The sequence below is a fragment of the Moschus berezovskii genome, chromosome 26 (genome assembly GCF_049115385.1).
Source record: "Moschus berezovskii isolate FMDL1 chromosome 26, NW_MosBer_1.0, whole genome shotgun sequence".
NCBI lineage: Eukaryota > Metazoa > Chordata > Mammalia > Artiodactyla > Moschidae > Moschus > Moschus berezovskii.
In genome coordinates, this window is record NC_142485.1 from 22,328,083 (window position 1) to 22,355,418 (window position 27,336).

General features: G+C 37.4%; 1 protein-coding gene across 3 annotated transcripts in view; it reads right to left on the reverse strand.

Annotated features, from left to right (window-relative positions):
• SGCZ (sarcoglycan zeta) overlaps positions 1 to 27,336 on the reverse strand; it is a 407,822-nt gene that overhangs the window by 13,363 nt on the left and 367,123 nt on the right. For all 3 annotated transcript variants that reach the window (XM_088832535.1, XM_088832536.1, XM_055416515.1), the window contains one exon: positions 11,250 to 11,322. In XM_088832535.1, coding sequence (XP_088688661.1) covers positions 11,250 to 11,322 — 73 coding nt within the window. The remainder of the gene's footprint in view (positions 1 to 11,249; positions 11,323 to 27,336) is intronic.

The following is a 27,336-nucleotide window of genomic DNA, read 5'->3' on the forward strand; positions in this document are numbered from 1 at the left end:
ATCCAGTTAACCTCACTGAGGCTCAGTTACCTAATAAATAAAATTACAGAGCACCTGAAATAGAAAAGATTTTATTCATTGCAAAACATCATTAAATCTGTTCTTTATTAGTTTGTTAGCCATTAATTTATAGTAATATACTAAAAGCTAGTACTGGGAACTTATTATGTACTTAAAACTTTACATGGATTATCTTTTAATCATCCCACCAGCACTGTGAAATGTACTCTAATAAGAAATGGAAATACTTCTGAAAAACTTTAATTTACATGTTTGGTCTCCATTGCACTCAGAATTAGCACTCTAATAATCTATATTTTACCCAGAAAGTCTTTGAATTTTAGTGTGATTGAGTCATTTTATCAGGATTATTTAGCTACTGCAGATACTTTAGAATATTCATAGAAATCTTTAAAAAAGAACAACAATGTTGGAGAACTTAAAAACTATTGAAAAGCTACAGTAAACAAGACAATGCTGACCTGACATAAGGATAACAAATAGAAAACCAAAATCGAGTTCAGTTCAGTTCAGTTCAGTCGCTCAGTCGTGTCCGACTCTCCGCGACCCCATGAATCACAGCACGCCAGGCCTCCCTGAGACCCAGAAATAGTTACACATATGAGCTTCTGAGTTTTGACAAAGTCAGTACAGTGATTCAATGAGAAAAAGCAAAGTCTTTTCAACAAATGGTGCTGGAATAATTGATCTCTATATGGACAAAATAAACCTCAATTTATGCCACACAGTTATCAAAATTAAAAGCTAAAAAAGAAGGCTTTTAAAAAAAAAGCATCTTTGTGACTTGGGAGTAGGCAAAATATTTTTAGGCCACAAAAAGCAGTAACTAGTAAGTATTTAAAATTATGCATTATACATCTTCAAGATGAAAATCTGCCTTTCAAAATTACCATCAATAAAATGCATATATGATCCCTATATTGAGGGGTAACATCACAGGACTAGTTCTTAGATATATAAATAATCATCCAGCTCAGAGATAAAAATACAAAAACAAAATTAAAATATGGAGAAAAACTTGAATAAATGCTTCATTAAAGGATATACATGGTTGTTCCATATGTATATGAAAAAGTGATTAATATTAATATTAATAATCAAGTAATAGCAAATTAATAATGTGAAATTCCACAGAACAGCCACCAGAATGGCTTGAATTAATAAAACTGCTAATACTAAATATTAGTGAACATGTGAAACATGAAATCCTCTTTCATATTTGATGGAAGATGATGAAATAAAATTTGTATTTTAAAGAAAGACAAGAAAATTGAAAAGCAAAATTCTCTCTCTTAGCTTGGGCCTCCTCCCTCCGTTGCTAAAGTGCAATGTACATCTGTGCCTCACGTTAACCAGAGCACCTCAAAGGTGGGAATGCCTGCTCCACAGGAAGATCTTTGTTTTTCCTTCTCTGACACTAGCTATGTAACCTCTTAAAAGAATAACATTTTTTCCCATATCTGTAGGGGGTCATAATGACTTGCTGCTCCCCATGTACTATGCTTGTGAAAAGTGAAAGTGTTAGTTACTCAGTTGTGTCCAACTCTTTGCAATGCCATAGACTATAGCTAGCCAGTCTTCTATGCCTATGGAATTCTCCAGACAAGAATAGGGGTGAGCGAGTGAATGAGTGGAAGTCACTCAGTCGTGTCTGACTCTTTGCGACCCCATGGGCTACACAGTCCATGGAATTCTCCAGACCAGAATACTGGATTGGGTAGCCTTTCCCTTCTCCAGTGGATCTTCCCAACCCAGGGATTGAACCCAGGTCTCCCACATTGCAGGTGCATTCTTTATTAGCTTAGCCACAAGGGAGGCCCAAGAGTACTGGAGTGGGTAGCTTATCCCTTCTCCAGTGAATCTTTCCTACCTAGGAAATCGAACCAGGGTCTCCTCCACTGTAGGCAGATTCTTTACCAACTAAGATACCAGGAGTGAGTTGCCATTCCCTTCTCCAAGGGATCTTCCTGATACAGGGATTGAAACTGGGTCTCCTGCACTGCAGGCAGGTTCTTTACCATTTGAGCCACCAAAGAAGGCCCTTGTACTATACTTTCTTGGACTATTAGTGTTTGGTGAACATTATGTAAAATATCAGTATATCCTGTGTCTTGAAAATGTACATGACTGTGCCATCCCCTTCTGACAGACAGAGCAGCTCTCAGGGCTTCTGAGAGTCTGTCTCCTGGATTATAATCTTTAGTGTGGCTTGAATAAAGTTTCCTTTCATTAATTCTTCTTAGCTTGACTGTTAACTGAAATTTCATTGACAAAGAGTTAAATGATACAACCACTTTGGAAAGTTCTGGCATTTTTATATAAAACTGAACATGGCTAGATACATCCCATGCCTCTTTAAATTTCAGTTCAGTTCAGTTCAGTCACTCAGTCGTGTGCGACTCTCTGAGACCCCATGAATCACAGCATGCCAGGCCTCCCTGTCCATCACCAACTCCCGGAGTTCACTCAAACTCATGTCCACAGAGTCGGTGATGCCATCCAGCCATCTCATTCTCTGTTGTCCCCTTCTTCTCCTGCCCCCAACGTTTCCCAGCATCAGAGTCTTTTCCAGTGAGTCAACTCTTCGCATGAGGTGGCCAAAGTATTGCAGTTTCAGCTTTAGCATCAGTCCTTCCAATGAACACCCAGGATTGATCTCCTTTAGAATGGACTGGTTGGATCTCCTTGCAGTCCAAGGACTCTCAAGAGTCTTCTCCAGCACCACAGTTCAAAAGCATCAATTCTTCGGCGATCAGCTTTCTTCACAGTCCAACTCTCACATCCATACACGACCACAGGAAAAACCATAGCCTTGACTAGACGGACCTTTGTTGGCAAAGTAATGTCTCTGCTTTTTAATATACTATCAAGGTTGGTCATAACTTTCCTTCCAAGGAGTAAGTGTCTTTTAATTTCATGGCTGCAATCAGCATCTGCAGTGATTTTGGATCCCCCAAAAATAAAGTCTGACACTGTTTCCACTGTTTCCCCATCTATTTCCCATGAAGTGATGGGACCAGATGCCATGATCTTCGTTTTCTGAATGTTGAGCTTCAAGCCAACCTTTTCACTCTCCTCTTTCACTTTCATCAAGAGGCTTTTGAGTTCCTCTTCACTTTCTGCCATAAAGGTGGTGTCATCTGTATATCTGAGGTTATTGATATTTCTCCCAGCAATCTTGATTCCAGTTAGGAAAATGCATAAATAAAATATTGTATGTACATACAGCCAATCAGCAATAAAGCAGAAGGGATACAGACAATGTCATGGGTAGATCTCAAAAACACTGTGTGGAATGAAATATATCTTACAAAGAATAGTACATCTTCTATGATCAATTTATGTTAGTACTAAATCAGTCTAACCTAATACAGGGTTAAAAAAACAAAGGAGAGTAGAGTTTGCTTCCGGTGGGTCGTGGTCGGGATTTACCAGGAGAAATGAGGGAACTTTCTTGAGTGATGATGTTTTTATCTGACAAAATTTTGGGTTACACAAGTGTATGCATTTTTCAAAATCCAGCAAATATGCATTTAGGCTTTGTGAATATCATTGCATAATTATTTTACAATGAAAGGAAAGAAACTGTAAGTGATCTTGAATGCTAGTTAATGATGTACATGCTGAAGTGATGAGGAAAAGTGTACAGATTTATACAACTTATGCTCGAATGAATAAAAATAAGATATATTGGTGGATGGATAGTTGAAATGTATACATAATTAAAGACACAGAGAAAAATGATACTAAAAGAATCTAGCTGGGTGTATAGGTGCTTTCTGTAAAATACTCTTAACATGTAGTATGGGCTTCCCTGGTGGCTCAGTGGTAAATAATTTGCAATGTAGGAGACCTGGGTTCAATCCCTAGTTTTGGAAGATCACCTGGAGGAGGGCATGGCAACCCACTCCAATATTCTTACCCAGAAAATCCCCATGGACAGAGGAGCCTGGCGGGCTACAGTCCATGGGGTTGCAAAGAATCCGACATGACTGAGTGTAAGCACAATATGTAGAATGCTTGAGAATTTTTGTAATAAGTTGTGGGGAAAGAAAGTATGGTCACAGATCTTATAGGATTATTCAGTTTTGGGGGGTAAAGTTTGTCAAACTGTGTGCTATGAAAATCTGAATAAAGAAATGTTAATTGATGCTAATGTTTGATGATTATTGACTATATTATAGTGCAGATATTAATGACACACAGGAATACTGGAAAAATGTGTAATTCCTGTTGCTAAAGCATAATATTAATAAAAATGTTATATTATTCAAAGTCTGTATTTTACAATATTTCCAGGAAAGGAGTATCTAGAAAATACATCTGATATTAATAGTTTACCTGGAAATTCAAGAGTTTTAGGTATTTCTGGATAAAAATAAACTCATATTTACTTCCATATTATGAAAATTCAAAAATGTCAAAATAATAAACATATATAATAAAATTCCAACAAGAATCTCAGTAAAGTCTCTTGAAACTTGAAACTTTATGTCAAAATATTTTTAGAGGAAAAATATGTATGACAGTTACCAGATTTGTTAAATGAAGGTAAAGTAGGAGACTCTCCATTTAAAATTAGAACTTAATATAAAGGTATTTTAATTAAAATGATATCAAAATTATAAATAGAAAATTTGGTCAATAAAACACAATACAATCTAAAACAAATGGCAAGTATATATGAGAAGTTAATATTTGACAAGCTGTAGCAATCATTTTGAGGTGGAAAATATGATGTTATTTAATAAATGATGCTTAATAAATTGACTTTCCATACAGAAGAAATAACATTAGATACTTAACAAACACTGTAAGAATAATTTCTAGATTTATCTATTAAAAATATTAATATGAATAAATTAGAGACTATTTTCCAATAGAAAATTGGAAGAAAATTCAGAACATAATTTCCCATTTTATTTACTCAAAATACAAAATTAAGAAATAAACTAGTGTACAAAATAAACAATAAAATTAGAAGAGATCCAAATTTAGAAAAGGGAAACCTTTGAAACAAAACTAAAGCCCCAAAATCATAAGGAAAAAGAATTTAGATCATTTACAATTTCAATCTTTGGTTGGACTGATTTTCTCCAGTTGCCCTCCACTTCTCAAACTAGCCTAGAATCCCTTTAGAATGCCCTGGGCTCAGATTAGGAGACTCGAATCAGACTAAACCTGGATATAAGTAGACTTTTGGCAACAGAATATCAACAGTTCAATGATGCCCCAAGTTTCTTCTCTATTGAAATTTTCAAGCTTTCACTGAGGCAAGTTTACACACACACTTAGTCATTTTACTACTAAATACTTTCTAAAAGTCCTGTTGAAAAGTGAAGCCCACGTGTATTGGAAGAACTTGTGAATTTCTATGTCACTAGTCTCTGGAATTAGTGAAGAACAATTGTGTTCATTTCAATACCATTATAGTAATCATGGTAATGGACTGCAGAGGAGTTTTCATGGTGCGTACACAGGGATTACATTGTCACCCTGCTTGTTTAACTTATATTCAGAGTACATCATGAGGAACGCTGGGCTGGAAGAAGCACCAGCTGGAATCAAGATTGCCAGGAGAAATATCGATAAACTCAGATATGCAGATGACACCACCCTTATGGCAGAAAGTGAAGAGGAACTCAAAAGCCTCTTGATGAAAGTGAAAGAGGAGAGTGAAAAGGTTGGCTTGAAGCTCAACATTCAGAAAACAAAGATCATGGCATCTGGTCCCATCACTTCATGGGAAATAGATGGGGAAACAGTGGAAACAGTGTCCGACTTTATTTTTGGGGGCTCCAAAATCACTGCAGATGCTGATTGCAGCCATGAAGTTAAAAGACGCTTACTCCTTGGAAGGAAAGTTATGACCAACCTAGATAGCATATTAAAAAGCAGAGACATTACTTTGCCAACCAAGGTCTGTCTAGTCAAGGCTATGGTTTTTCCCATGGTCATGTATGGATGTGAGAGTTGGACTGTGAAGAAAGCTGATTGCCGAAGAATCGATGCTTTTGAACTGTGGTGCTAGAGAGAGTCCCTTTTACTGCAAGGAGATCCAACCAGTCCATTCTAAAGGAGATCAATCCTGGGTGTTCATTGGAAGGACTGATGCTAAAGCTGAAACTGCAATACTTTGGCCACCTCATGGGATGAGTTGACTCACTGGAAAAGACTCTGATGCTGGGAGGGATTGGGGGTGGGAGGAGAAGGGGACGACCGAGAATGAGATGGCTGGATGGCATTACCGACTCTGTGGACATTAGTTTGAGTGAACTCCGGGAGTTGGTGATGGACAGGGAGGCCTGGCGTGCTGTGATTCATGGGGTCGCAGAGAGTCGGACACGACTGAGCGACTGAACTGAACTGAACTGAGCACAGGGATTATAGCAGAGAGAAGGATTAATGTTGAACTGAAGTCATTCCTCTGCCTATATTTTCCAAGCAATACAGTTTTGGTGTTTAGATACCAAAAATGTAACAAGATTTTGTTTTTAAGGTATTCTGCAATTCTCAAATTTGAAAATGTGTGGTCAAGATCTCTAGAATTGTCAACATTCTGAGAAAATCATTCAGACTTCTCGCACTCTAAGTTGTAACATGCAACTACTAAATGAAAACTTAAGAACTTGAGTATGATGTATCTTGTTCTTGCTAAATATTTAACACAGTACCAGAGATAGAGTTGGCACTCATCATTTGCCATTTCAAGGATGAAATAAACGGAGAATTGAACAGAAAATTGTTTTAAGAAAAAATAATACAGTGCAAACTATGAGCTGAATGTTCAGGTCATATATTCTTATACTATCTCATCACTGTTACTGTCTTATCACTTTAGGCTACCCTGAGCTTTCTTTAGCTACAAAGGACATGGTTTCTGTTATCACATTTGTATTATTGCCTGCCCATTTGCACACCCTTTATAGTCTCTTCCTGAAAATTAGATCAAACAAATCCCTCTGTCAAACGTTACTCCTAGTTCTCAAGTGAAGGGAAGCATCTCCTAAATCTAAACAAATATATAAATACATACAGAGAATGAAAGAACAAAAGGAAGGAGGAAAGAGAGGGAAGAAGGGAAAAGGGAGAGAGGAGAGGTATGGGGAAGGGAAGTGGAGATGAGAAAAACACTACTTCATCATCACTTTTTTTTTCTCATAGGTAGAAAAATACCAGCAAAGTATTTTACCTCTTTACTGACAAATTCTCTCAGGGAAAACACCCATACCATTTAATAACCGGTGGCTTTTCCTTGAACACAAGAATGATTCAAATTAAAGCTCCATGTTTCCAGGGATTAATTAGGAGCCTGTCAACCTCACATTTTTGTTTTAAATTATATACATATGAGAATGGAAATGATTAAAAGATGCCCAAATCTATCATTAAATATTAACTCATTTTACTGTTTCAAAGTCTAGATTCTTGCCTTATATTTGAACTGGAAGAATTGATAACTGAGGGATTTGTTTGATCTAATAGGGTGTGCAAATGGGCAGGAAATAATACAAATGTGAAAACAGAAACCATGTGCTTTGCAGCTGGAGAAAGCTCAGGGTAGCCTAAAGTGGTAAAACAGCAACAGTGGTAAGTTAATAGAATGCAGATCCAAACAATCCTTGGACAATGGGCATTACATTATATGTTTTATCACTTCTCACCAAAGACTGCAGAAATTCTATTAAACTGCAATAATTTAGCTACATATTAATTAAAGAAAAAACAACATTTATACTTGGACGATTTCAGGCAAATAGGCTATGATGTCCTTAATGACTATTTGTTGTTTAGTTAACAAATATGTCCCTGTCCAAAAACCAGTATCACTTGATATAAAAATAAATAAACAAACTCTACGTATGTATGTTTCAAAGTCACATGAAGACTAGTGCAGACTTTGGCACATATTAAACATTCATCAAACAGCTGTTGAGTAAATAAATTATAGCAACTTACTGCATATCCACACCAAAATATTACCTAAACTCTATAATAAACTTTTTTGAAATGTTTCTTTCTAAAGTCTTTTATTCTTGACGAAAACAAAATCAAGGACAGCATAACTTCTTACCCTCTAAATTACATATTTACTTGGTCAACCAGTGTCACCTTGTTGATTAGACTTGCCGCTACTGCTGCTAAGTCGCTTCAGTCGTGTCCGACTCCGTGCAACCCCATAGATGGCAGCCCAGCAGGCTCCTCTGTTCCTGGGATTCTCCAGGCAAGAACACTGGAGTGGGTTGCCATTTCCTTCTCCAATGCATGCCCAACTCTGTGCAACTCCATGGACAGTAGCCCACCAGGCTCCTCTGTCCACGGGATTCTCGAGGCCAGAACACTGGAGTGGGTTGCCATTTCCTTCTCCAATAGCTTAGTTGGTTAAGAATCCGCCTGGAATGCAGGTATTAGACTTAGGTGCCAACTAAGGGTATTTCTTATTGCCCTGAAAGGAAAATTGTCAGCAGGGCTCATAAGGATCTTCTCAGACACTGCTTTTAATCTTCAGTACACAAATGAATAATTGAATACTGCCATCATTACTGTGCTTTGCTTCTGTTTCAGTTTTGGAATTTAGATCAGTACCACTCATCTTGAGGGCTGCCAATCTGCTTTTAGCACTAGCAGCTAAGTCTAGCTTAGCTCAGTGTTTAAATAATTTATGAATAATTAGAAAATAAAAGCCAGAAACATGATATACTAATTATAATTTAATTCACATCTATACTTACGAAAGTTGAGACATGTCAGCAAGGTAATTAAAATAGCAATTGGTTCTTACTCCTTTTTTGGCAATAGGCTTTTCATAATGAAATTTGTGAAATGAGTCCATAATTACTAAAATGCTAGAGGCAAAAAGGAAACGTTTCTTTTAGTACTTAGTAGTTAAAATTTTTATTGAATGAAACTCTGGTATCTGTGGTAAAACACAGCTCAAAAAGTAGGAATTTCAAGTAGTCATGTATGGATATGACAGTTGGACTATAAAGAAAGCTGAGCACCAAAGAACTGGTGCTTTTTAACTGTGGTGTTGGAGAAGATTCTTGAGAGTCCCTTGGACTGCAAGGAGATTCAACCAGTCGATCTTAAAGGAAATCAGTCCTGAATATTCATTGGAAGGACTGATGCTGATGCTGAAACTCCAATATTTTGGCCACCTGATATGAAGAACTGACTCACTGGAAAAGACTCTGATGCTGGGAAAGATTGAAGGCAGGAGGAGAAGGGGACAACTGAGGACAAGATGGTTGGATGGCTGACTTGATGGACATAAGTTTGAGCAAGCTCAAAGAGTTGGTGATGGACAGGGAGGCCTGGCGTTTTGCAGTCCATCGGGTCGCAAAGAGCTGGACACGACTGAGCAACTGAACTGAATGTTAGTCACAGGTATCTTAGTAATACAATAACAAATGATACTACATTCCTTATACGTAGACATTTAGTAGCCTCATTATTCAGTTTTAATAATTAACAAATTATAACCACACTACTATGTGTGAGACAGAGTGCCTGACTGTTACTGAACTAAAGATAAATAAGGAAGATGTAGTTCCTGTTCTAGTGGGAACACACACAACCTTGTTAAGTAGAAAAGGAAAAAATAATTTATACAAAAATGTTGAGTTGTCAACTGAGAACAGAATCATAAATCAAGACTATAACACACTATGAGACACTGTTTTCACATATTCTTCAAACTCCTAAATCCTTGGGGTTCAGTATAAAGTAAATAATTTTCATATTTGTCTTATTAAAAATACTTTGATCACATGAAGAGGGCCACTTTCTCTGTTATTAACTAGCTGTTTAAATCTGCGCTACTCACCTGGTAAGAAACCACATTTTAAAAGGACTTTTATCACAGAAATATAAGGGCTGCAAAATTTACTGTTGTAAAAGTGTGACTTTTTTCATTAACATTTTTCAACGTGATTTTTCTAATTTTATTTGAGTATTTTTTCCACTCATCCACATAGGAAGGCTGAGCCTGCTCTTCATGAAATAAAATGAGTATTTTGCTCAATATTTTATTGTGTTTTCAAGACATATACTCTCTCTCAGGTTAATATTTTATCTTTAAAAATTATTTTAAATATATAATTTATTTTTTAATATCAGTAAGGTTATCTTTTTTTCATATCATAGGAAATGCATTTTAGTATGCTGTGTATTAGTCACTTAGTCGTGTCTGACTCTTTGTGACCCCATGGACTGCAGCCCATCAGGCCCCTCTGTCCATGGGATTTTCCAGGCAAGAATACTGGAGTGGGTTGCCATTTCCTTCTCCAGGGGATCTTCCTGACCCAGGGATCGAACCCAGGTCTCCTGCATCACAGGCAGATTCTTTACCATCTGGGCTATAGGGAAGTCCAATATGCTATTTAACTATTTGAAATTAATGATTGAAAACATTGTTTTTTTTGGAATATAATATTATATTGGTTTCAGGTATAATAAATTTAATATATGAATATATTGCAAATATATATAATATATACCACTGCAAGTTATATATAATATATAGATAATTTTATATACAATTTATACAATATATATATTGAATATAACTTATTTCTTGAATTAAGAATAGGTAAGTTATTATCTAAACAATAGACTAGATTTTAGTATTTTAACTTTTATCAGTGATTGCCATGATTATCCTGACAATTATCACTATAAAATTGTCCTCTCAAACTGACAGACAGAGCTTATTTCACCAAATATATAAGATTAAGGAGTCCGTCATAGGGCAGTTAAGTTCTGCCTTTTACTGTTTCCTCTGGTTTCTGTATCTCCCTCTACTTAACCTTCTCTGACTATTTGTAGCTTTCTCTCATTGTCTGCCTCCCCTTCCTTCATGCCTATGTGTGCCATATGTTTCATTATCTACATCAGATTTTCTGAAATCCCTATTTGTACTAGGGATACATCCTAATACATCCTCCTGTCAACATCCTCCATAACTGCCTTTTCTTTTTCCACACTTCTCCTGCCTGATATATTTATATCCATTGTACATTTGTAAAGGAAAAATATACAGAAGGAAAGAATAGTAACTCACATGTTCTTGCCCTCTATCAAATAGCTGATTATCTATTTACCATGTAGACAGGGAGTGTCAACTCCTTATACAGTTTTGTAGCACATTTTCTACTTCGGTTCTTTTTATATCAAGGGCCATCATCAGTGATGGAAACTACGGCACAGGTGTAGAGGCCAGGACTTACCTGAGGTCTTGGGAAGGTTCTGCTCTGATGTGAGGTGTCTCAACAGAGTGCCCGAACACTGCTCCTTCAGTGCCTGAGGGCAACATGAATGCAAGAGTCAGTATAAGCAAATGGACAGACACAGTAGTTTCCATTTCTATTTTTATGCATTATATATTCTTCTAAGAATGGGAAAACTTAAAATAGGACTACAACAAATAAAAAGAGAAAACCTGAAAAAAGAGTTCAAGGTAGTGAAGGACCAAAAAGGGTAAAGCTAAGTCCGACCATTAGTTGCTGTTCAGTTGCTAAGTCGTGTCTGACTCTTCGCAGTCCCACCATATTGACCCCTTTTAAGATGATCTCATTCATAAAAGTTCAGACTCAGTGAAAATTGTAACCCTCTGATCACAGAACAAATATCTATTGCTTTCCTGTTCCTTTATTCTCAGGTAAGTGAATTTGAAGTAGGGATATGTTACAATATTCAGTTCTTTCTACAAGCAGCAAAGTTGAAATGAAAATGTGGACAGTGAGCTCTGATGTAGTATAGTATTAACTGTTTAAAAGCATGGGTTTCATAGGATATTTAGCAATTCACCCACAAGCAGCTCCCACCTTTAGTTAGAGTGATCATCAAACTGCAGCGAACAGGGCACGTTACTTTGACTTTTGTGAAATTAAAGGTTCAATCTAAAACCATAAATGGCTAGAACTCATTAGAGTGGGCTTTATACGGGATCATGGTTGTCTCAAGAGGTCACGTGCTCAGGCAGTTGAATGATATTCTATCTAAACTTTTGTTTATTATTGCCATTTGATTTTCCAGGATGACAAGAGTTCTAATTTAACTGAGAAAAATAAAACGATTTTCTTTTCCAAAAATCAAATCAAAGACGTTTGTTAACGACGATGAAAAAACACAGCCTCCTTTTTTTCTTTTGTAATTTTATATAAATGAAATCATTCCCTTAGAAATAAACTCTATTATCTTTTGGTTTAATCTTATTCAAACATCTTGGTGTAAGAATGTCATACTTTCTCCATCAATGGCTCCAACAGCAGCTTAATAATACAGTGCAAATACAAATACAGATTTTATACCTTCAACGTGAAGCTGCTTCTACTTATAATGAAGAACAGTGTAAAATAAATTAATTCCATAAGCAATGAAGAAAGTGCCATTAAGAAATTACAGAAAGCATTTAAATTCCTTAAAAGTAAGTGTATATATGGGGAGATATACTAGAATCACCAGAGGGCTCTACATAAAACAGCAGTGCAGATGTTCCACCTTGAATCACGGAGGAAGAAATTATTTTCGAAATCTGTTACATGGTTCCATCTATATTATGGTTCAAAGTGCAAATGTGTAAGGTTTTGCTCCTGTAACTTCCCAAGATTACAGATTTTAGTTTGTAAACTAAAAGCTATTCACCATTGTTAACCTCTTACTGGATATTAGTAGTTGTTGGGTTTTTTTGTTTTGTTCTGTTTTTTCCTAAAGAGGCTATGTAGGGCATACTGTTTATTTAACTGTTTTCACACATTTAGAGCAATTATTTCTTTAAGGAGTTTTCTCTTTCGGTATTTTGTAAAACATTTTATTTCTGTTAGTGAACAATTCTCAGAAATAAGTCTTTGGAAGTAAGATAACAATTTTAGATAAAACTCTGATTTTGTGATTGTGGAGGGTGGCATTTGAATAAATATTTTAGGGTACATAGTTCCATTTCTCAAGGAGAGACTCCTTTGGCATTTTAACATAATATGTAATTTACAGATGGGATAGATATCCATGTGCAGGGTTCAAAAATCAATTTCTATTATTTTATAATTTTGAAAACTTCCCAGATAGATGCCAGAAGCATAATTAATGAATAGTAGCAAAATTTATTTTGCAACAGAATGCCACATATAGTAACTTAGTACAGAATATATTAGTGAAAGTAGAATGCTATCAAATGTTTAATTTTACAGGATGAAAACCTGATAAAGGTCTCAGTTCTAAGTATCAACAGAAAAATATTGATGATTTTGTTAACAAAATATTCTTGAAGAAAAAAATGTATAATCATCCCATCTAAGGGTAAATTGAAAACTGCATAACATAAATAATTAACTAGCTTCAGCCTTCCAGATAATGAGAAAATTAATCTCATCCTCTCACTTTTTGTCTCAAAATGAATCAAAAGGGCATCAGTAAATAAGCAACAAGGATGATCTTAAAAGGAAATCAGTGAGGAAGAATAAAAACCATCTGAGCCAGAAACAAACTCTCATAGTATAAAAAATTTTTAAAATGTATAAATATAGATTTCCCATGAACAGGAAAGCTCTACAAATACCAGATTATTGGTGGGGTTGCCAGACTTAGCAATTTAAAATACTGGACACTGAATTAATTTTGAAGTTTGGTTAAACATAAAATCATATTTTAGTATAAGTATGCAAACTTGCAGGGGACATACTTATTCTAAAAATCATTTGTTGCTTGTTTGAAATTCAAATTTTACTTGGCACCATATATTTTACCTGATAAATCTAACCACTGAGTGTGTGTTAGTTGCTCAGTCGTGTCTGACTCTGTGATCCCATGGACTGTAGCCCCCCAGGCTCTTCTGTCCATGGATTACTCCAAGCAAGAATACTGGAGTGGGTTGGCATTCTCTTCACCAGGGGATCTTCCCAACACAGGGATCGAACCTGCATCTCCTGCATTGCAGACTCTTTACCGTCTGAGCCACCAGTAATATAACCACTAGTCAACATTTATTTGGGACAAAAAATACAGATCTGCTTTACCCTCACTTCAGAAAAACAAAAATGTGTGATGAATTCTCACATCTCAGGTTAGAGAAATCATGGAAATCAAAAAGGAAGAGAGACAAAAAAACAGAGAAAAAGGAATATAACTTAGAATTTATTAATATGCACATTTAAACTTATTGACTAAATAAATATTTTTTGTTTATTGCTTTTAGGAAGGATTGTTCAAAAGGGCAAAGTGTCAGTTTTGCTTCACTGTATAGGTGCTAAAGGATATTTTAGATAATTTAATGTGAATATTATAAGATGTAGAGAAAATAAAGACTTAATTTCTGTAATGGACAGGAAAAATGAGGCAGGCAAACCTCATGGTCAAAAAATACTGGCTCTCATTCATATGATAATTTCTAGCCTCAAGACAAAATAATAACAATGTCATATTTTTTGGCAAAAAGAAGACAGAGTATATGAATTGTGGTCCTACTTTATATATAAAAACAGTTTTAGATATAAGCTACTAGGGTAGGATGCTATTCTTTACAAATGCCTAACATAAAATAACCCCCCCAACCATTAAAAAATCAACAAAAATAAATTTATATATCCTTCCAAATATGGCTGTCCATAAATGCAATACTCTAATAAGCTACTCATTATCAACTATTGGTCTCCCTATATCCTTTGGGAAGGCCAACGCAGGACAAGAAAAGGAAACCAAAAACACCTGGCACTCCCAGCTCCTCAACTTGATAGTAAGTGAATTCTGTGTAATGTAGTGACTCTCCAGCCACTGACCAGCTTCATGAATTCTATTGTGGTTAATTTCAGATAATATTTTACTGAGGTTTTTGGCTTTGTGTAGAAGACTCTGTGATCAGCTATATATATATGAGGCAAAGATACTTCTATGCCTTGAAACGTTAGTTTCATTTATTTAATTTTTCTCACTGACACTTGATAACAGATTATCTACATCTGAAAAATGAAAAGCTCTAATCAGAGATTTTAAATACCTTATGATAAAGTTAGAATCTTGGAGTTCAGGTTTTCTTATGGATACACTAATAGACTTTGAAATTAGTCAAACTGGGAAGCAATCCCAGCTCCTTTATTCCATCTAAATGACCTCGAGCAAGCTATTTAATCTCTCCAAACTCCAGTTTCCATAGATACAAATACATATATGGAAATGCAAACCTTACAGGTCACATTAAGTTTTAAATAGGATAAAATGTACCTGTTTTTATGTAAGAATTCCTTAATTCCCTCTATCAATTTTCTTTATGAAAGTCAGACACAGAAGATGTACACATTGTGTCTACAGAGTTAAAGTCCCAACATAAGTCCATTCATTATTATGTGAAGTCTCTATTCCCAAATGTCAGAGCTTCAAGTAACATAGCCTCACGTTGAATTTTAAAATCTGAAATTTAGACACTGAAAAAATATTCTTGAATTTAAATAGTAGGTGTATTTTATTAGTCAAAACTCTCTTCACTAAGTCAAGGAATTCCTTAATGCAGCTGCTTGTACCAGTTAAGATCAATAGATGGTTAAATAAGCTTTGAAAAAGAAGTTTCTTCTTAAAAAATGTCCAGCATGATCTTACTTTTAATTGGACTTCATCATAATGTTAAAATTACTGGAAACAAAACAAAAATGCATAGTAGACCCTTTAGTAACTAAAATGGATGCACTGCTATAATCTTTTTGTGTATTTTATAATTATTAGTTCTTTGACGCGAGAGACGACGGCCCCAGCGGCGCAGACGCGACGCGAGAGACGCCAGCCGGGGCGCAACGAACGACGCAAAGAGGCCCGGCTGTGTGGAGCTACCCCACGCCTGAGGCCAGGGCCCGCGGCCGAGAGGAGCTACCCCACGTCCAACAGGCGGTGGCTGCGCGGGCGCAGGAGGGCCGAGAGGAGCTACTCCGCGTTCAAGGTCAGGAGGGGCGGCCTTGAGGAGATACCCCTCACCCAAGGTAAGGTACAGCGGCTGCACTTTGCTGGAGCGGCTGTGAAGAGATTTTCCACGACCAAGGTAAGAGAAACCCAAATAAGACGGTAGGTATTGTTAGGGGGCACCAGAGGGCAGACAAACTGAAATCATAATCACAGGAAACCAGCCGATCTGATCACATGGACCACACCCGAATGAGGTCCACTGGAGAAGGGAATGGCAAACCACTTCAGTATACTTGCCTTGAGAACCCCATGAACAGAATCAAAGGGCAAAATGATAGGATACTGAATGAGGAATTCCCCAGGTCAGTAGGTGCCCAGTATGCTACTGGAGCTCAGTGGAGAAATAACTCTAGAAGGAATAAAGGGACGGAGCAAAAGCAAAACCAATACCCACTTGTGGATGTGACCAGTGATAGAAGCAAGGTCCAGTGCTGTAAAGAGCAATATTGCATAGGAACCTGGAATGTTAGGTCCATGAATCAAGGCAAATTGGAAGTGGTCAAACAGGAGATGGCAAGAGTGAACATCAACATTCTAGGAATCAGTGAATTAAAATGGACTGGAATGGGTGAATTTAACTCGGATGACCATTATATCTACTACTGTGGGCAGGAATCCCTTAGAAGAAATGGAGTAGCCATCATAGTCAACAAAAGAGTCTGAAATGCAGTACTTGGATGCAATCTTAAAAATGACAGGATGATTTCTGTTCGTTTCCAAGGTAAACCATTCAATATTACAGTAATCCAGGCCTATGCCCCAACCAGTAATGCTGAAGAAGCCGAAGTTAATCGGTTCTATGAAGACCTACAAGACCTTTTAGAACTAACACCCAAAAAAGATGTCCTTTTCATTCTAGGGGACTGGAATGCAAAAGTAGGAATTCAAGAAACACCTGGAGTAACTGGCAAATTTGGCCTTGGAGCACGGAATGAAGCAGGGCAAAGGCTAATAGAGTTTTGTCAAGAGAATGCACTCGTCATAGCAAACACCCTCTTCCAACAACACAAGAGAAGACTCTACACATGGACATCACCAGATGGTCAACACCGAAATCAGATTGATTATATTCTTTGCAGCCAAAGATGGAGAAGCTGTATACAGTTAGCGAAAACAAGACCAGGAGCTGACTGTGGCTCAGATCATGAACTCCTTATTGCGAAGTTCAGACTTAAATTGAAGAAAGTAGGGAAAACCATTAGACCATTCAGATATGACCTCAATCAAATCCCTTATGATTATACAGTGGAAGTGAGAAATAGATTTAAGGGACTAAATCTGATTGATAGAGTGCCTGATGAACTCTGGACGGAGGTTCGTGACATTGTACAGGAGACAGGGACCAAGACCATCCCCATGAAAAAGAAATGCAAAAGAGCGAAATGGCTGTCTGAGGAGGCCTTACAAATAGCTGTGAAAAGAAGAGAGGTGAAAAGCAAAGGAGAAAAGGAAAGATATAAGCATCTGAATGCAGAGTTCCAAAGAATAGCAAGGAGAGATAAGAAAGCCTTCCTCAGTGATCAATGCAAAGAAATAGAGGAAAACAACAGAATAGGAAAAACAAGAGACCTCTTCAAGAAAATTAGAGATTCCAAGGGAACATTTCATGCAAAGATGGGCTCGATAAAGGACAGAAATGGTATGGACCTAACAGAAGGAGAAGATATTAAGAAGAGGTGGCAGGAATACACAGAAGAACTGTACAAAAAAGATCTTCATGACCAAGATAGTCACGATAATGTGATCACTGACCTAGAGCCAGACATCTTGGAATGTGAAGTCAAGTGGGCCTTAGAAAGCATTACTACTAACAAAGCTAGTGGAGGTGATGGAATTCCAGTTGAGCTATTTCAAGTCTTGAAAGATGATGCTGTGAAAGTGCTGCACTCAATATGCCAGCAGATTTGGAAAACTCAGCAGTGGCCACAGGACTGGAAGAGGTCAGTCTTCATTCCAATCACAAAGAAAGGCAATGCCAAAGAATGCTCAAACTACTGGACAATTGCACTCATCTCACACGCTAGTAAAGTCATGCTCAAAATTCTCCAAGCCAGGCTTCAGCAGTATGTAAACCGTGAACTCCCAGATGTTCAAGCAGGTTTTAGAAAAGGCAGAGGCACCAGAGATCAAATTGCCAACATCCGCTGGATCATGGAGAAAGCAAGAGAGTTTCAGAAAAACATCTATTTCTGCTTCATTGACTATGCCAAAGCCTTTGACTGTGTCGATCACAATAAACTGTGGATCATTCTGAAAGAGATGGGAATCCCAGACCACCTGACCTGCCTCTTGAGAAACCTGTATGCAGGTCAGGAAGCAACTGTTAGAACTGGACATGGAACAACAGACTGGTTCCAAATAGGAAAAGGTGTATGTCAAGGTTGTGTATTGTCACCTGGCTTATTTAACTTATATGCAGAGTACATCATGAGGAGCGCTGGGCTGGAAGAAGCACAAGCTGGAATCAAGATTGCTGGGAGAAATATCAATAATCTCAGATATGCAGATGACACTACCCTTATGGCAGAAAGTGAAGAGGAACTCAAAAGCCTGTTGATGAAAGTGAAAGAGGAGAGTGAAAAGGTTGGCTTGAAGCTCAACATTCAGAAAACAAAGATCATGGCATCTGGTCCCATCACTTCATGGGAAATAGTGGAAAAACAGTGGAAACAGTGTCCGACTTTATTTTTTTGGGCTCCAAAATCACTGCAGATGCTGATTGCAGCCATGAAATTAAAAGACGCTTGCTCCTTGGAAGGAAAGTTATGACCAACCTTGATAGTATATTAAAAAGCAGAGACATTACTTTGCCAACCAAGGTCCGTCTAGTCAAGGCAATGGTTTTTCCCGTGGTCATGTATGGATGTGAGAGTTGGACTGTGAAGAAGGCTGATCGCCGAAGAATCGATGCTTTTGAACTGTGGTGTTGGAGAAGACTCTTGAGAGTCCCTTATACTGCAAGGAGATCCAACCAGTCCATTCTAAAGGAGATCAATCCTGGGTGTTCATTGGAGGGACTGATGCTAAAGCTGAAACTGCAATACTTTGGCCACCTCATGCGATGAGTTGACTCACTGGAAAAGACTCTGATGCTGGGAAAGGTTGGGGGCGGGAGGAGAAGGGGACGACAGAGAATGAGATGGCTGGATGGCATCACCGACTCTGTGGACATGAGTTTGAGTATACCTCGGGAGTTGGTGATGGACAGGGAGGCCTGGCGTGCTGTGATTCATGGGGTCGTGGAGAGTTGGACACGACTGAGCGACTGAACTGAACTGAACTGTGCAGGATATACATAGAGTGAAGTAAGCCAGAAAGAAAAACACCAATACAGTATACTAACGCATATATATGGAATTTAGAAAGATGCAAATGATAACCCTGTATACGAGACAGCAAAAGAGACACAGATGTATAGAACAGTCTTTGGGACTCTGTGGGAGAGGGTGAGGGTGGGATGATTTGGGAGAATGGCATTGAAACACGTATGTTGTCATATGTGAAACGAATCACTAGTTCAGGGTCAATGCATGTTATAGGATGCTCAGGGCTGGCATGCAGGGATGACCCAGAGGGAGGATAAAGGGAGGAGGGAGGTGGGAGGGGGGTTCGGGAGGGGGAACTTATGTAAACCCGGGGTGAATTCATGTCAATGTATGGCAAAACCAACCAATATAATATTGTAAAATAATTTGCCTCCAATAAAAAATAAATTAATTACCAAAAAAAAAAAAAAAGAAATGCATCATTTGAATAACCAGAATAGATAAAACAGTCCTTAACTCTATCAGGAATTTAGTTTCCATTTAAAAATCAAAGGAAAACTTTAAAAAAAGAGTAGTACAAGGCATTGTTCCTTAGAATATTTCTCTTCTCAAAGTGAAATCTTAGTCTTGTATTGGTCAGAATTCCAACCTAAAATCTTAAGGTGAATGAATCTGAGTAATATCAGCTACCTCCTGGATCTAATCCATGGGATTATTAGGAGACTTAAATAATCAAAATATTTATTAACATTAGGCAGCGTTTTAAATTGCTATACCAAAATAGGGCTGAAGTTCAGGGCAAGTTCATTTAGATTTCAGGGCCAAAAATATTCCTATTTATTCATTATCTTCAAGTTTGATCCTGTGTGCTATTAAATGCATATACATTTTTTGTTGAATAAATTGAAAGAGACTTTCTAAATCTTTATTATTACTATTCTATTTGAGATCAGGGGCCTTTTTTCAATTCTGTGGTTCCATTTCCTAACACTTTATTGTATAATACAGACATTCATTGGTATGTCTATCTGAAGGTGTAGAATAAATAAATGTTTCTTTGGTTTGGAAGTAAGATGAAGAACACAGCAGCAGAAAGCTGCCTAGGAAGATCGCTGTTCACGAGGGTCTCTATATGCTGCCAGAAAGGCTTCAAAGGAGGGGACTAGGGTCTGGCACAGAGTGCTTGCTGTTCAAACAGAAAGAAGAAGAGAAAAGGGAAAACCGAGATGGATCGCGAACAAAGGAACCAAGAAAGACTGGAGCACTCTGTGAAAGCAAGCTGAAAAGGAGTAAAAACATGTAAATTCTATTGTTATTTGTCTAGACAGTTGCCCACGAGCTCTCTTACTGCCTTCAGTTTTTCAATAAAATCTACCATGATCATTATATATATATATTCTTTTTTTTTGAAAGGGACAAAGAAGAGTATGAATGTCACTACCAGATCAATATGGGACAGAAGAGTTAACAGGAGACACGAGGTGAAAGAGTTTAAAAGAACGGAGTATCTCTCCTCCTACCCCCTTCCCATGACAATTAATGGGAACTTAGGCAGCACAGCATATGAAAAGCAGAGACAGTACTTTGCCAACCAAGGTCTGTGTAGTCAAGGCTATGGTTTTTCCAGTGGTCATGAATGGATGTGAGAGTTGGACTGTGAAGAAAGCTGATCGCCGAACAATTGATGCTTTTGAACTGTGGTGCTGGAGAAGACTCTCGAGAGTCCCTTGGACTGCAAGGAGATCCAACCAGTCCATTCTAAGGGAGATGAGTCCTGGGTGTTCATTGGAAGGACTGACGCTAAAGCTGAAATTCCAGTACTTTGGCCACCTCATGCAAAGAGTTGACTCACTGGAAAAGACTCTGATGCTGGGAAAGGTTGGGGGCAGGAGGAGAAGGGGACGACAGAGGATGAGATGGCTGGATGGCATCACTGACTCGATGGACCTGAGTTTGAGTGAACTCCGGGAGTTGGTGATGGACAGGGAGGCCTGGCATGCTGTGATTCATGGGGTCGCCGAGAGTCGGACAAGACTGAGTGACTGAACTGAACTGTACTGAACTAGGCAGCATTTTAAATTCCTGCAGTAGAACGGGGGTGAGGTTCAGGGCAAGTTTATGCAGATCTCAAGGGCCAGAAGGATTCCTCTTTATTCATTATCTTCAAATTTAAACCTATGCTTACTGGGCTTCCCTGATTGCTCAGATAGTAAAGAACTGGCCTCAGTGCAGGAGACTGGGGTTTGATCCCTGGGTTGGGAAGATCCCCTAGAGAAGGAAATGGCAATCCACTCCAGTATTCCTGCCTGAAGAATTCCATGACAGAGGAGCCTGGGAGGCTACAGTCCTTGGCATCGCAAAGAGTCAGACATGACTGAGTGACTAATACACACACATACTGAATATTTCAAATTCTTTGGCAGTCTTCACAGCTTGGTTTCTTTTTCCTTTTTTTGTATCTCTTGTCATCCCTCCTCCCCCACCTCAGATCTAAATTGGTAAAGTAAAAGACTAGATAGGGAACAGTTTCATTTTATTCCCAAATCTGCTCCTAAGTCATTCTTTGATTTCTGACAAGTATTTAAACCCTGCTCCCTCCTCAGTTGCTATTTGTAAAATGAAGCTCCAAATAAAATGATCCTCAGGTACCTTCAATTTTTAACTGTCAAAGTTACATAAATTTTTCTCAGACATGTTGAAACCTGTACACTATACCTCTTTTTCCACTTATACAAGTGAAAATAAATTTGCTCCTATAAATTGACAGAAAAATTATTTGGGGGAAGGGGCGGAGTAATCATATTGGCAAAAGTAAATTATTAACTACCATTTCTTTGACTCCATTAAAATCAGTTTCTTGGAATTCTGAAAGCATCATTGCCCTTTAAAAAGAGAAATGTCAACTCATTTTAACATACACTATGTCTCTTAACGTGTGTTACTTTAATAGTCTAAATGTTATTCCTGCTTCCAACTAACTGCATAAAGTACCACCTGTACCACCTAACCTATAAGAAAATGCATAATCATTTTCTCGGATACCATTTTTGCCCACCATTCAAGACTTCTGCCTGATAAAAAACAAATATCATGTATTAATTAACATTAATAACTGATGAAACTATTTACAGGTCAACAATGGAGATGCAGGCATAGAGAACATATTTGTGAACCCAGTGGGGAAGGACAGTGTGGAATGAATTGAGAGTAGTATTGAAACATACACACTGCCATGTGTAAACTAGATCGCTACTGGGGATTTGCTGTATGATGCACGGTGCTCATCCCAGGGCTTGGTGCCACCAGGAAGGGGGGGATGGGCTGGGAGGTGGGAGGGAGGTCAAGAGGGAGGGGCCGTATGTACACCTATTGCTGATTCATGCTGATGCATGACAGAGGCTAACACAACACTGAAAAGCAATTATCGCCCGATTCAAAATTCATAAAAAAGACCTGCTTGAATTTAAAATCCATTCATTCAGACTTATTTTCCTTTACTCATTTATAAAATCATTTACTTATTTTCCCACCTTCTAAGGTAAATAAAATCTGTGCATTCTCCAAATAAATTTGGGGTTTACCACCAATTTGGAAGCTATCCTATCTATTCTGGGGGCTTCCCAGGTGACGCTACTGGCAAAGAACCTGCCTGTCAATGCAGAAGACCTAAAAGACAAGGGCTGATCCCTGGGTCAAGAAGACCCCCTGGAGTAGGAAATGGCAACTCACTCTGGTATTCATGCCTGGAGAAACCCCCTGGACAGAGGAGCCTGGTGGGCTACAGTCCACAGGGTCACACAGAGTCGGACATGACTGAAGAACTTAGGAAGCTCAGATATCTATTCTGAAATTTTCATGCTAAATTATATGCTACTCCCCTTCTAGACTGAAAAAAAATCAGACATTCCTTATATGCCACTGTATCCTTGTGCACAACATGGTATCTTACACATATAAGGTAACTGGCAAATACTGATCAATAATTCACGACTTTCTTCTTGAAAGCTTTTTTACTCTTTTTAACACTTCTAGTTTGATTAATGGTACCATCATGCCCGAATAACTCAAGTCAGAAACTGGGGAAGTATCCTGAGATGCCCTTTTTTGTTCAACATCCAGATTAGTTTACTTCTATCTACCAATTGAGTATCACCTAAATTTTCTCTCAATTATTCCTTGATACCACCACCAACTAACACTTGGAAACACTAAGCTGACTGTAATGCTTACTTAAGATGTTTCTGGAATCCAAATGTCTATGCAAGTCAAACCCAAATCCCTGAGCAGGGCTCATCTCTCAGCAGTTCTCTGTACTTTATACTCCAGTGACAATAAAACTTTGCAGATTTTGAAATGTTTATAACTGTCAGGAGTATCACTTCTTTCTGTAGTTATCGTTCGTCAGTCACTTAGTCATGGCTGACTCTTTGTGACCCCGTGGACTGCAGCACACCAGGCTTCCCTGTCCTTCACTATCTCCTGGAGTTTGCTCAAAGTTATGTTCATTGAGTCAGTGATGCCATCCAACCATCTTCTCCTCTTGCCCTCAATCTTTCCCAGCATCGGGACTTTTCCAAAGAGTTTCTCATCCCTTTGATGGTAATCTACACGTTCTTCAGGAGCTGATTCTAGATGAGTTTCTCCATCAAACATTTTCTATACCCTTCATGCACTTCCTCTTTCTCTTTCTACTCAGCTTCTCCAACTCCTTATGAAAATTGCTGTTCATAGCAGTTATCATATTGCTTTGGATTCATTTTAAAATGCTTCCCAGTAACTTATGAATTCCTTGAGCTCAAGGACTTTGTCCTAATATATTTTATATGCTTAGTACTGATCTTAGATTCTGATATATAATTAAGGATCAGTAAATGAAAGAAAGAATGGGAATGAAAAAATTGATAAAAGTATGAATAACAAAAATTATTCTGTGGTATTTTATGATTGATATGTAAAACTTGCTGTTCCTGCTTCTCATTATATTTCTTTGTTTCATATTTCAATACAAATCAGGTTATTAATATCCTTAGGTGATGATCTGAATGTATTAACACTGATATTATGAGCCTACCCAGTGTTAATTTTTCTAGTAAAACAGGGAAACAATATTGTTAAATTGTCTCTTTGAAACACAAACAAACCCCTACCATGTTGTTCATTTGAGAGTAGAGAATCAGTTGCCAATATTTCTGAATATATATTATTCCAAAATCTGTTTTTACTTTTCAATCAGCATTTTTCATAATTTAAAAAGTATCTTAAGGCATTTTCTCTCAGATGGCAAATTATGTCCTTTTCTCCACTTCTGAAGGTTTTCAGAAGATAAAAAGAGATCATGGAAAAGATACTTGATGATCAGATGGAAAATACATTAGAAAAAAACTATTTCCCTCAAGATGAAATATATTCAAAAGTAAAATGCTTTGTCATTAACAAAGAAAATTAAACTTAAATATATCAAGACTTGAAATAACACAGAGGCCCTTCTTATCCATATTTTATAACCTTCAAGTAGCTTGTATTTTTCTAGCACTTATCTCTGAACTCTGTGTTATTTCCTTCTATTCTTTTTAATGAGGTAAAAAATAACTGAAATTTAAAAGTGTGTGTGGAGAAAACAAAAAACAATATTTTCAAATTGAATGACACTTGATGGGAATTACATCTGGGAAAAAGATATATAAATAATACCTCTTTCAAATTTTCACCTTCAGAAAAGAATATTAGAAGGTCAAGTAGAGCTTTCATTATTCACTCTTGGGATATATATTTTCTGAAAATAATAAGTAATTCCAAGGTCTCTAATTACTAACACTGTCATTTTGCCCTTTTCCTTAAGAATCACTAAAAAGAATAAGATGCAATACATGCCTGACATCTTTAAAAGTCTTAAATGAACAAGTGTCACCAGCAGCACATCTTGAGCAAACACAATCATAAGATTCTTTTATTATGGATTTATCAAAAGGCAGCTGCATGTGACAAATCAATTCAATGTACACACTCAAGAGGTTGAAACATCAAAATATGAAATAACTTGATTAGAAATTATCTTATATTTTTTGTTATTTTTTTGCAAAACAGTTCATAAAAATTAATTAATGATGAGATTTGGAAAATTAATAAGATGAGCCGTCTACGTGAATTATATTTTTACTACATTTAAATAATCTTTGCAGGCTTTTAGACACTTAATCTAGTAGTAAATTTTGTTTTGAGGTTTGGACATTTACATAAAAACCTCAGCATAGCTAATGCTAGGTTTGCTTCTTGAAGGTCACATTCATTTTCATGCGGGTACATTTTTCTGTATAGTGTTTTTCTTTATAAACTTTCATTAATTAATCCACATGCAATTAAAGCTTTCTGATCCTTGGGAAAATCAGTTATCTCAAAATGTACAGTTAATTATACCATCAACTCAAGTTCTTTGGGAAAAGAAAGTGAATACTTTAAGCCTGCCTTTTCATCTTATTCTTCAGGCTCTTTATCCCTATTTAAACTGTTTTCTGGAGAGAAGTAAGATGGTCTTTCTACTGCTGTTGGTCATAAGCAGGAAGACTGTGCTTCCAACTGGCATACCACACTGATCATTACAGTGAAATGCACAAGAATAAGGACTCATCTCAGCAGCACTTTTACTTCCCAATGGTTTTTCCCTGATAATTTTTGACACATTGCCATTAAAGCACATTCAATGGAAAACAGAAATCCAAAGAAAAGTTATCTAAAAGAGAGAGTACCCAGCTCTCTTTAGTGGCTTCAGAAATGACACGTGTTTATGTATTTACAGATATACCTTGGAGATATTGCAGGTTTGGTTCCAACCGGGGTAAGAAATCAAATAAAAGGAATAAAGCAAGTTACACAAACATCTAGGTTTCCCAGAGCATGTAAACGTTGTGTTTATACTATACTATAGTGTATAAGGCAATGGCAAGCCACTCCAGTACTCTTGCCTAGAAAATCCCGTGGATGGAGGAGCCTGATAGGCTGCAGTCCGTGGGGTCGCTATGGGTCAGACACGACTGAGCGACTTCACTTTCACTTTTAGCTTTCACACATTGGAGAAGGAAATGGCAACCCACTCCAGTGTTCTTGCCTGGAGAATCCCAGGGACGGGGGAGGCTGGTGGGCTGCCCTCTATGGGGTCGCACAGAGTCGGACACGACTGAAGTGACTAAGCAGTAGCAGCAGCAGCATAGTATATAAAGTGACTTAAAAAAAGTACATAATTAATTAGAAATATTTCTTTGCTAAAAATTGCTAACCATCATTGAACCTCCAAAAGGTCATATTTTTTGGGGGGGGTGAGGTGATCAAAATATTGCAAGAATTATCAAAATGTGACACAGAGCTATGAAGTGAGCAAACACTGTTGGAAAAATGGTGCTCACAGAATTGCTTAATACAGGGTAGTCACACACCTTCAGTTTGTATAAAACACTGTATCTGCAAAGTACAATAAAGCAAAGCACGCACACACAAATAAGGTATGCCTGCATTTGAAACGTCTTACAATCATTTTTTTCAATGAAAAAAAGTGTGTTCAAAAGATGCTAATTCTATAAACGGCTTTATGGACCTGAGTTACACAGTGAACATATATACAAATCAGCATCTGAATGCAACTAGGACTTTTAAAATGGTATCATATTAAACATAATTTACTTAGACTTTGCTTATCTCAAGATATCTAAATGATTCTAACACATCAGAGCATCACCCAGTCATTTTCTGAGTGTCTGTGCAGTTGTGGACAAAATTATAATTTGGAATCTTTATATAGGCAACCTGACTTAATACATATGTTTTCATGCTTTTAGGAATAACCAAATTTTATAAAAACTGAGGTGAAAAATTCAAGTCTCAAAAGTCTATCCTCCAATAACAGGATAGTATGGCATTCACAGATAGAGGCCTGCTGGGAAAGAGCCAGAAAGAAAGCACTTGCTAATGCCAAAACAAATACCCTTCATCCTATTGTTCCTGTGAGGATTTTGTTTTTTCCTTTTTCTTCTTACCTCTTGTTGATCCAGATTGCTCCTGTGAGTTTTATGTTATCACTTGCCATGTAATTCATTGTGTGCCAAAAGGGAAAGAAAGA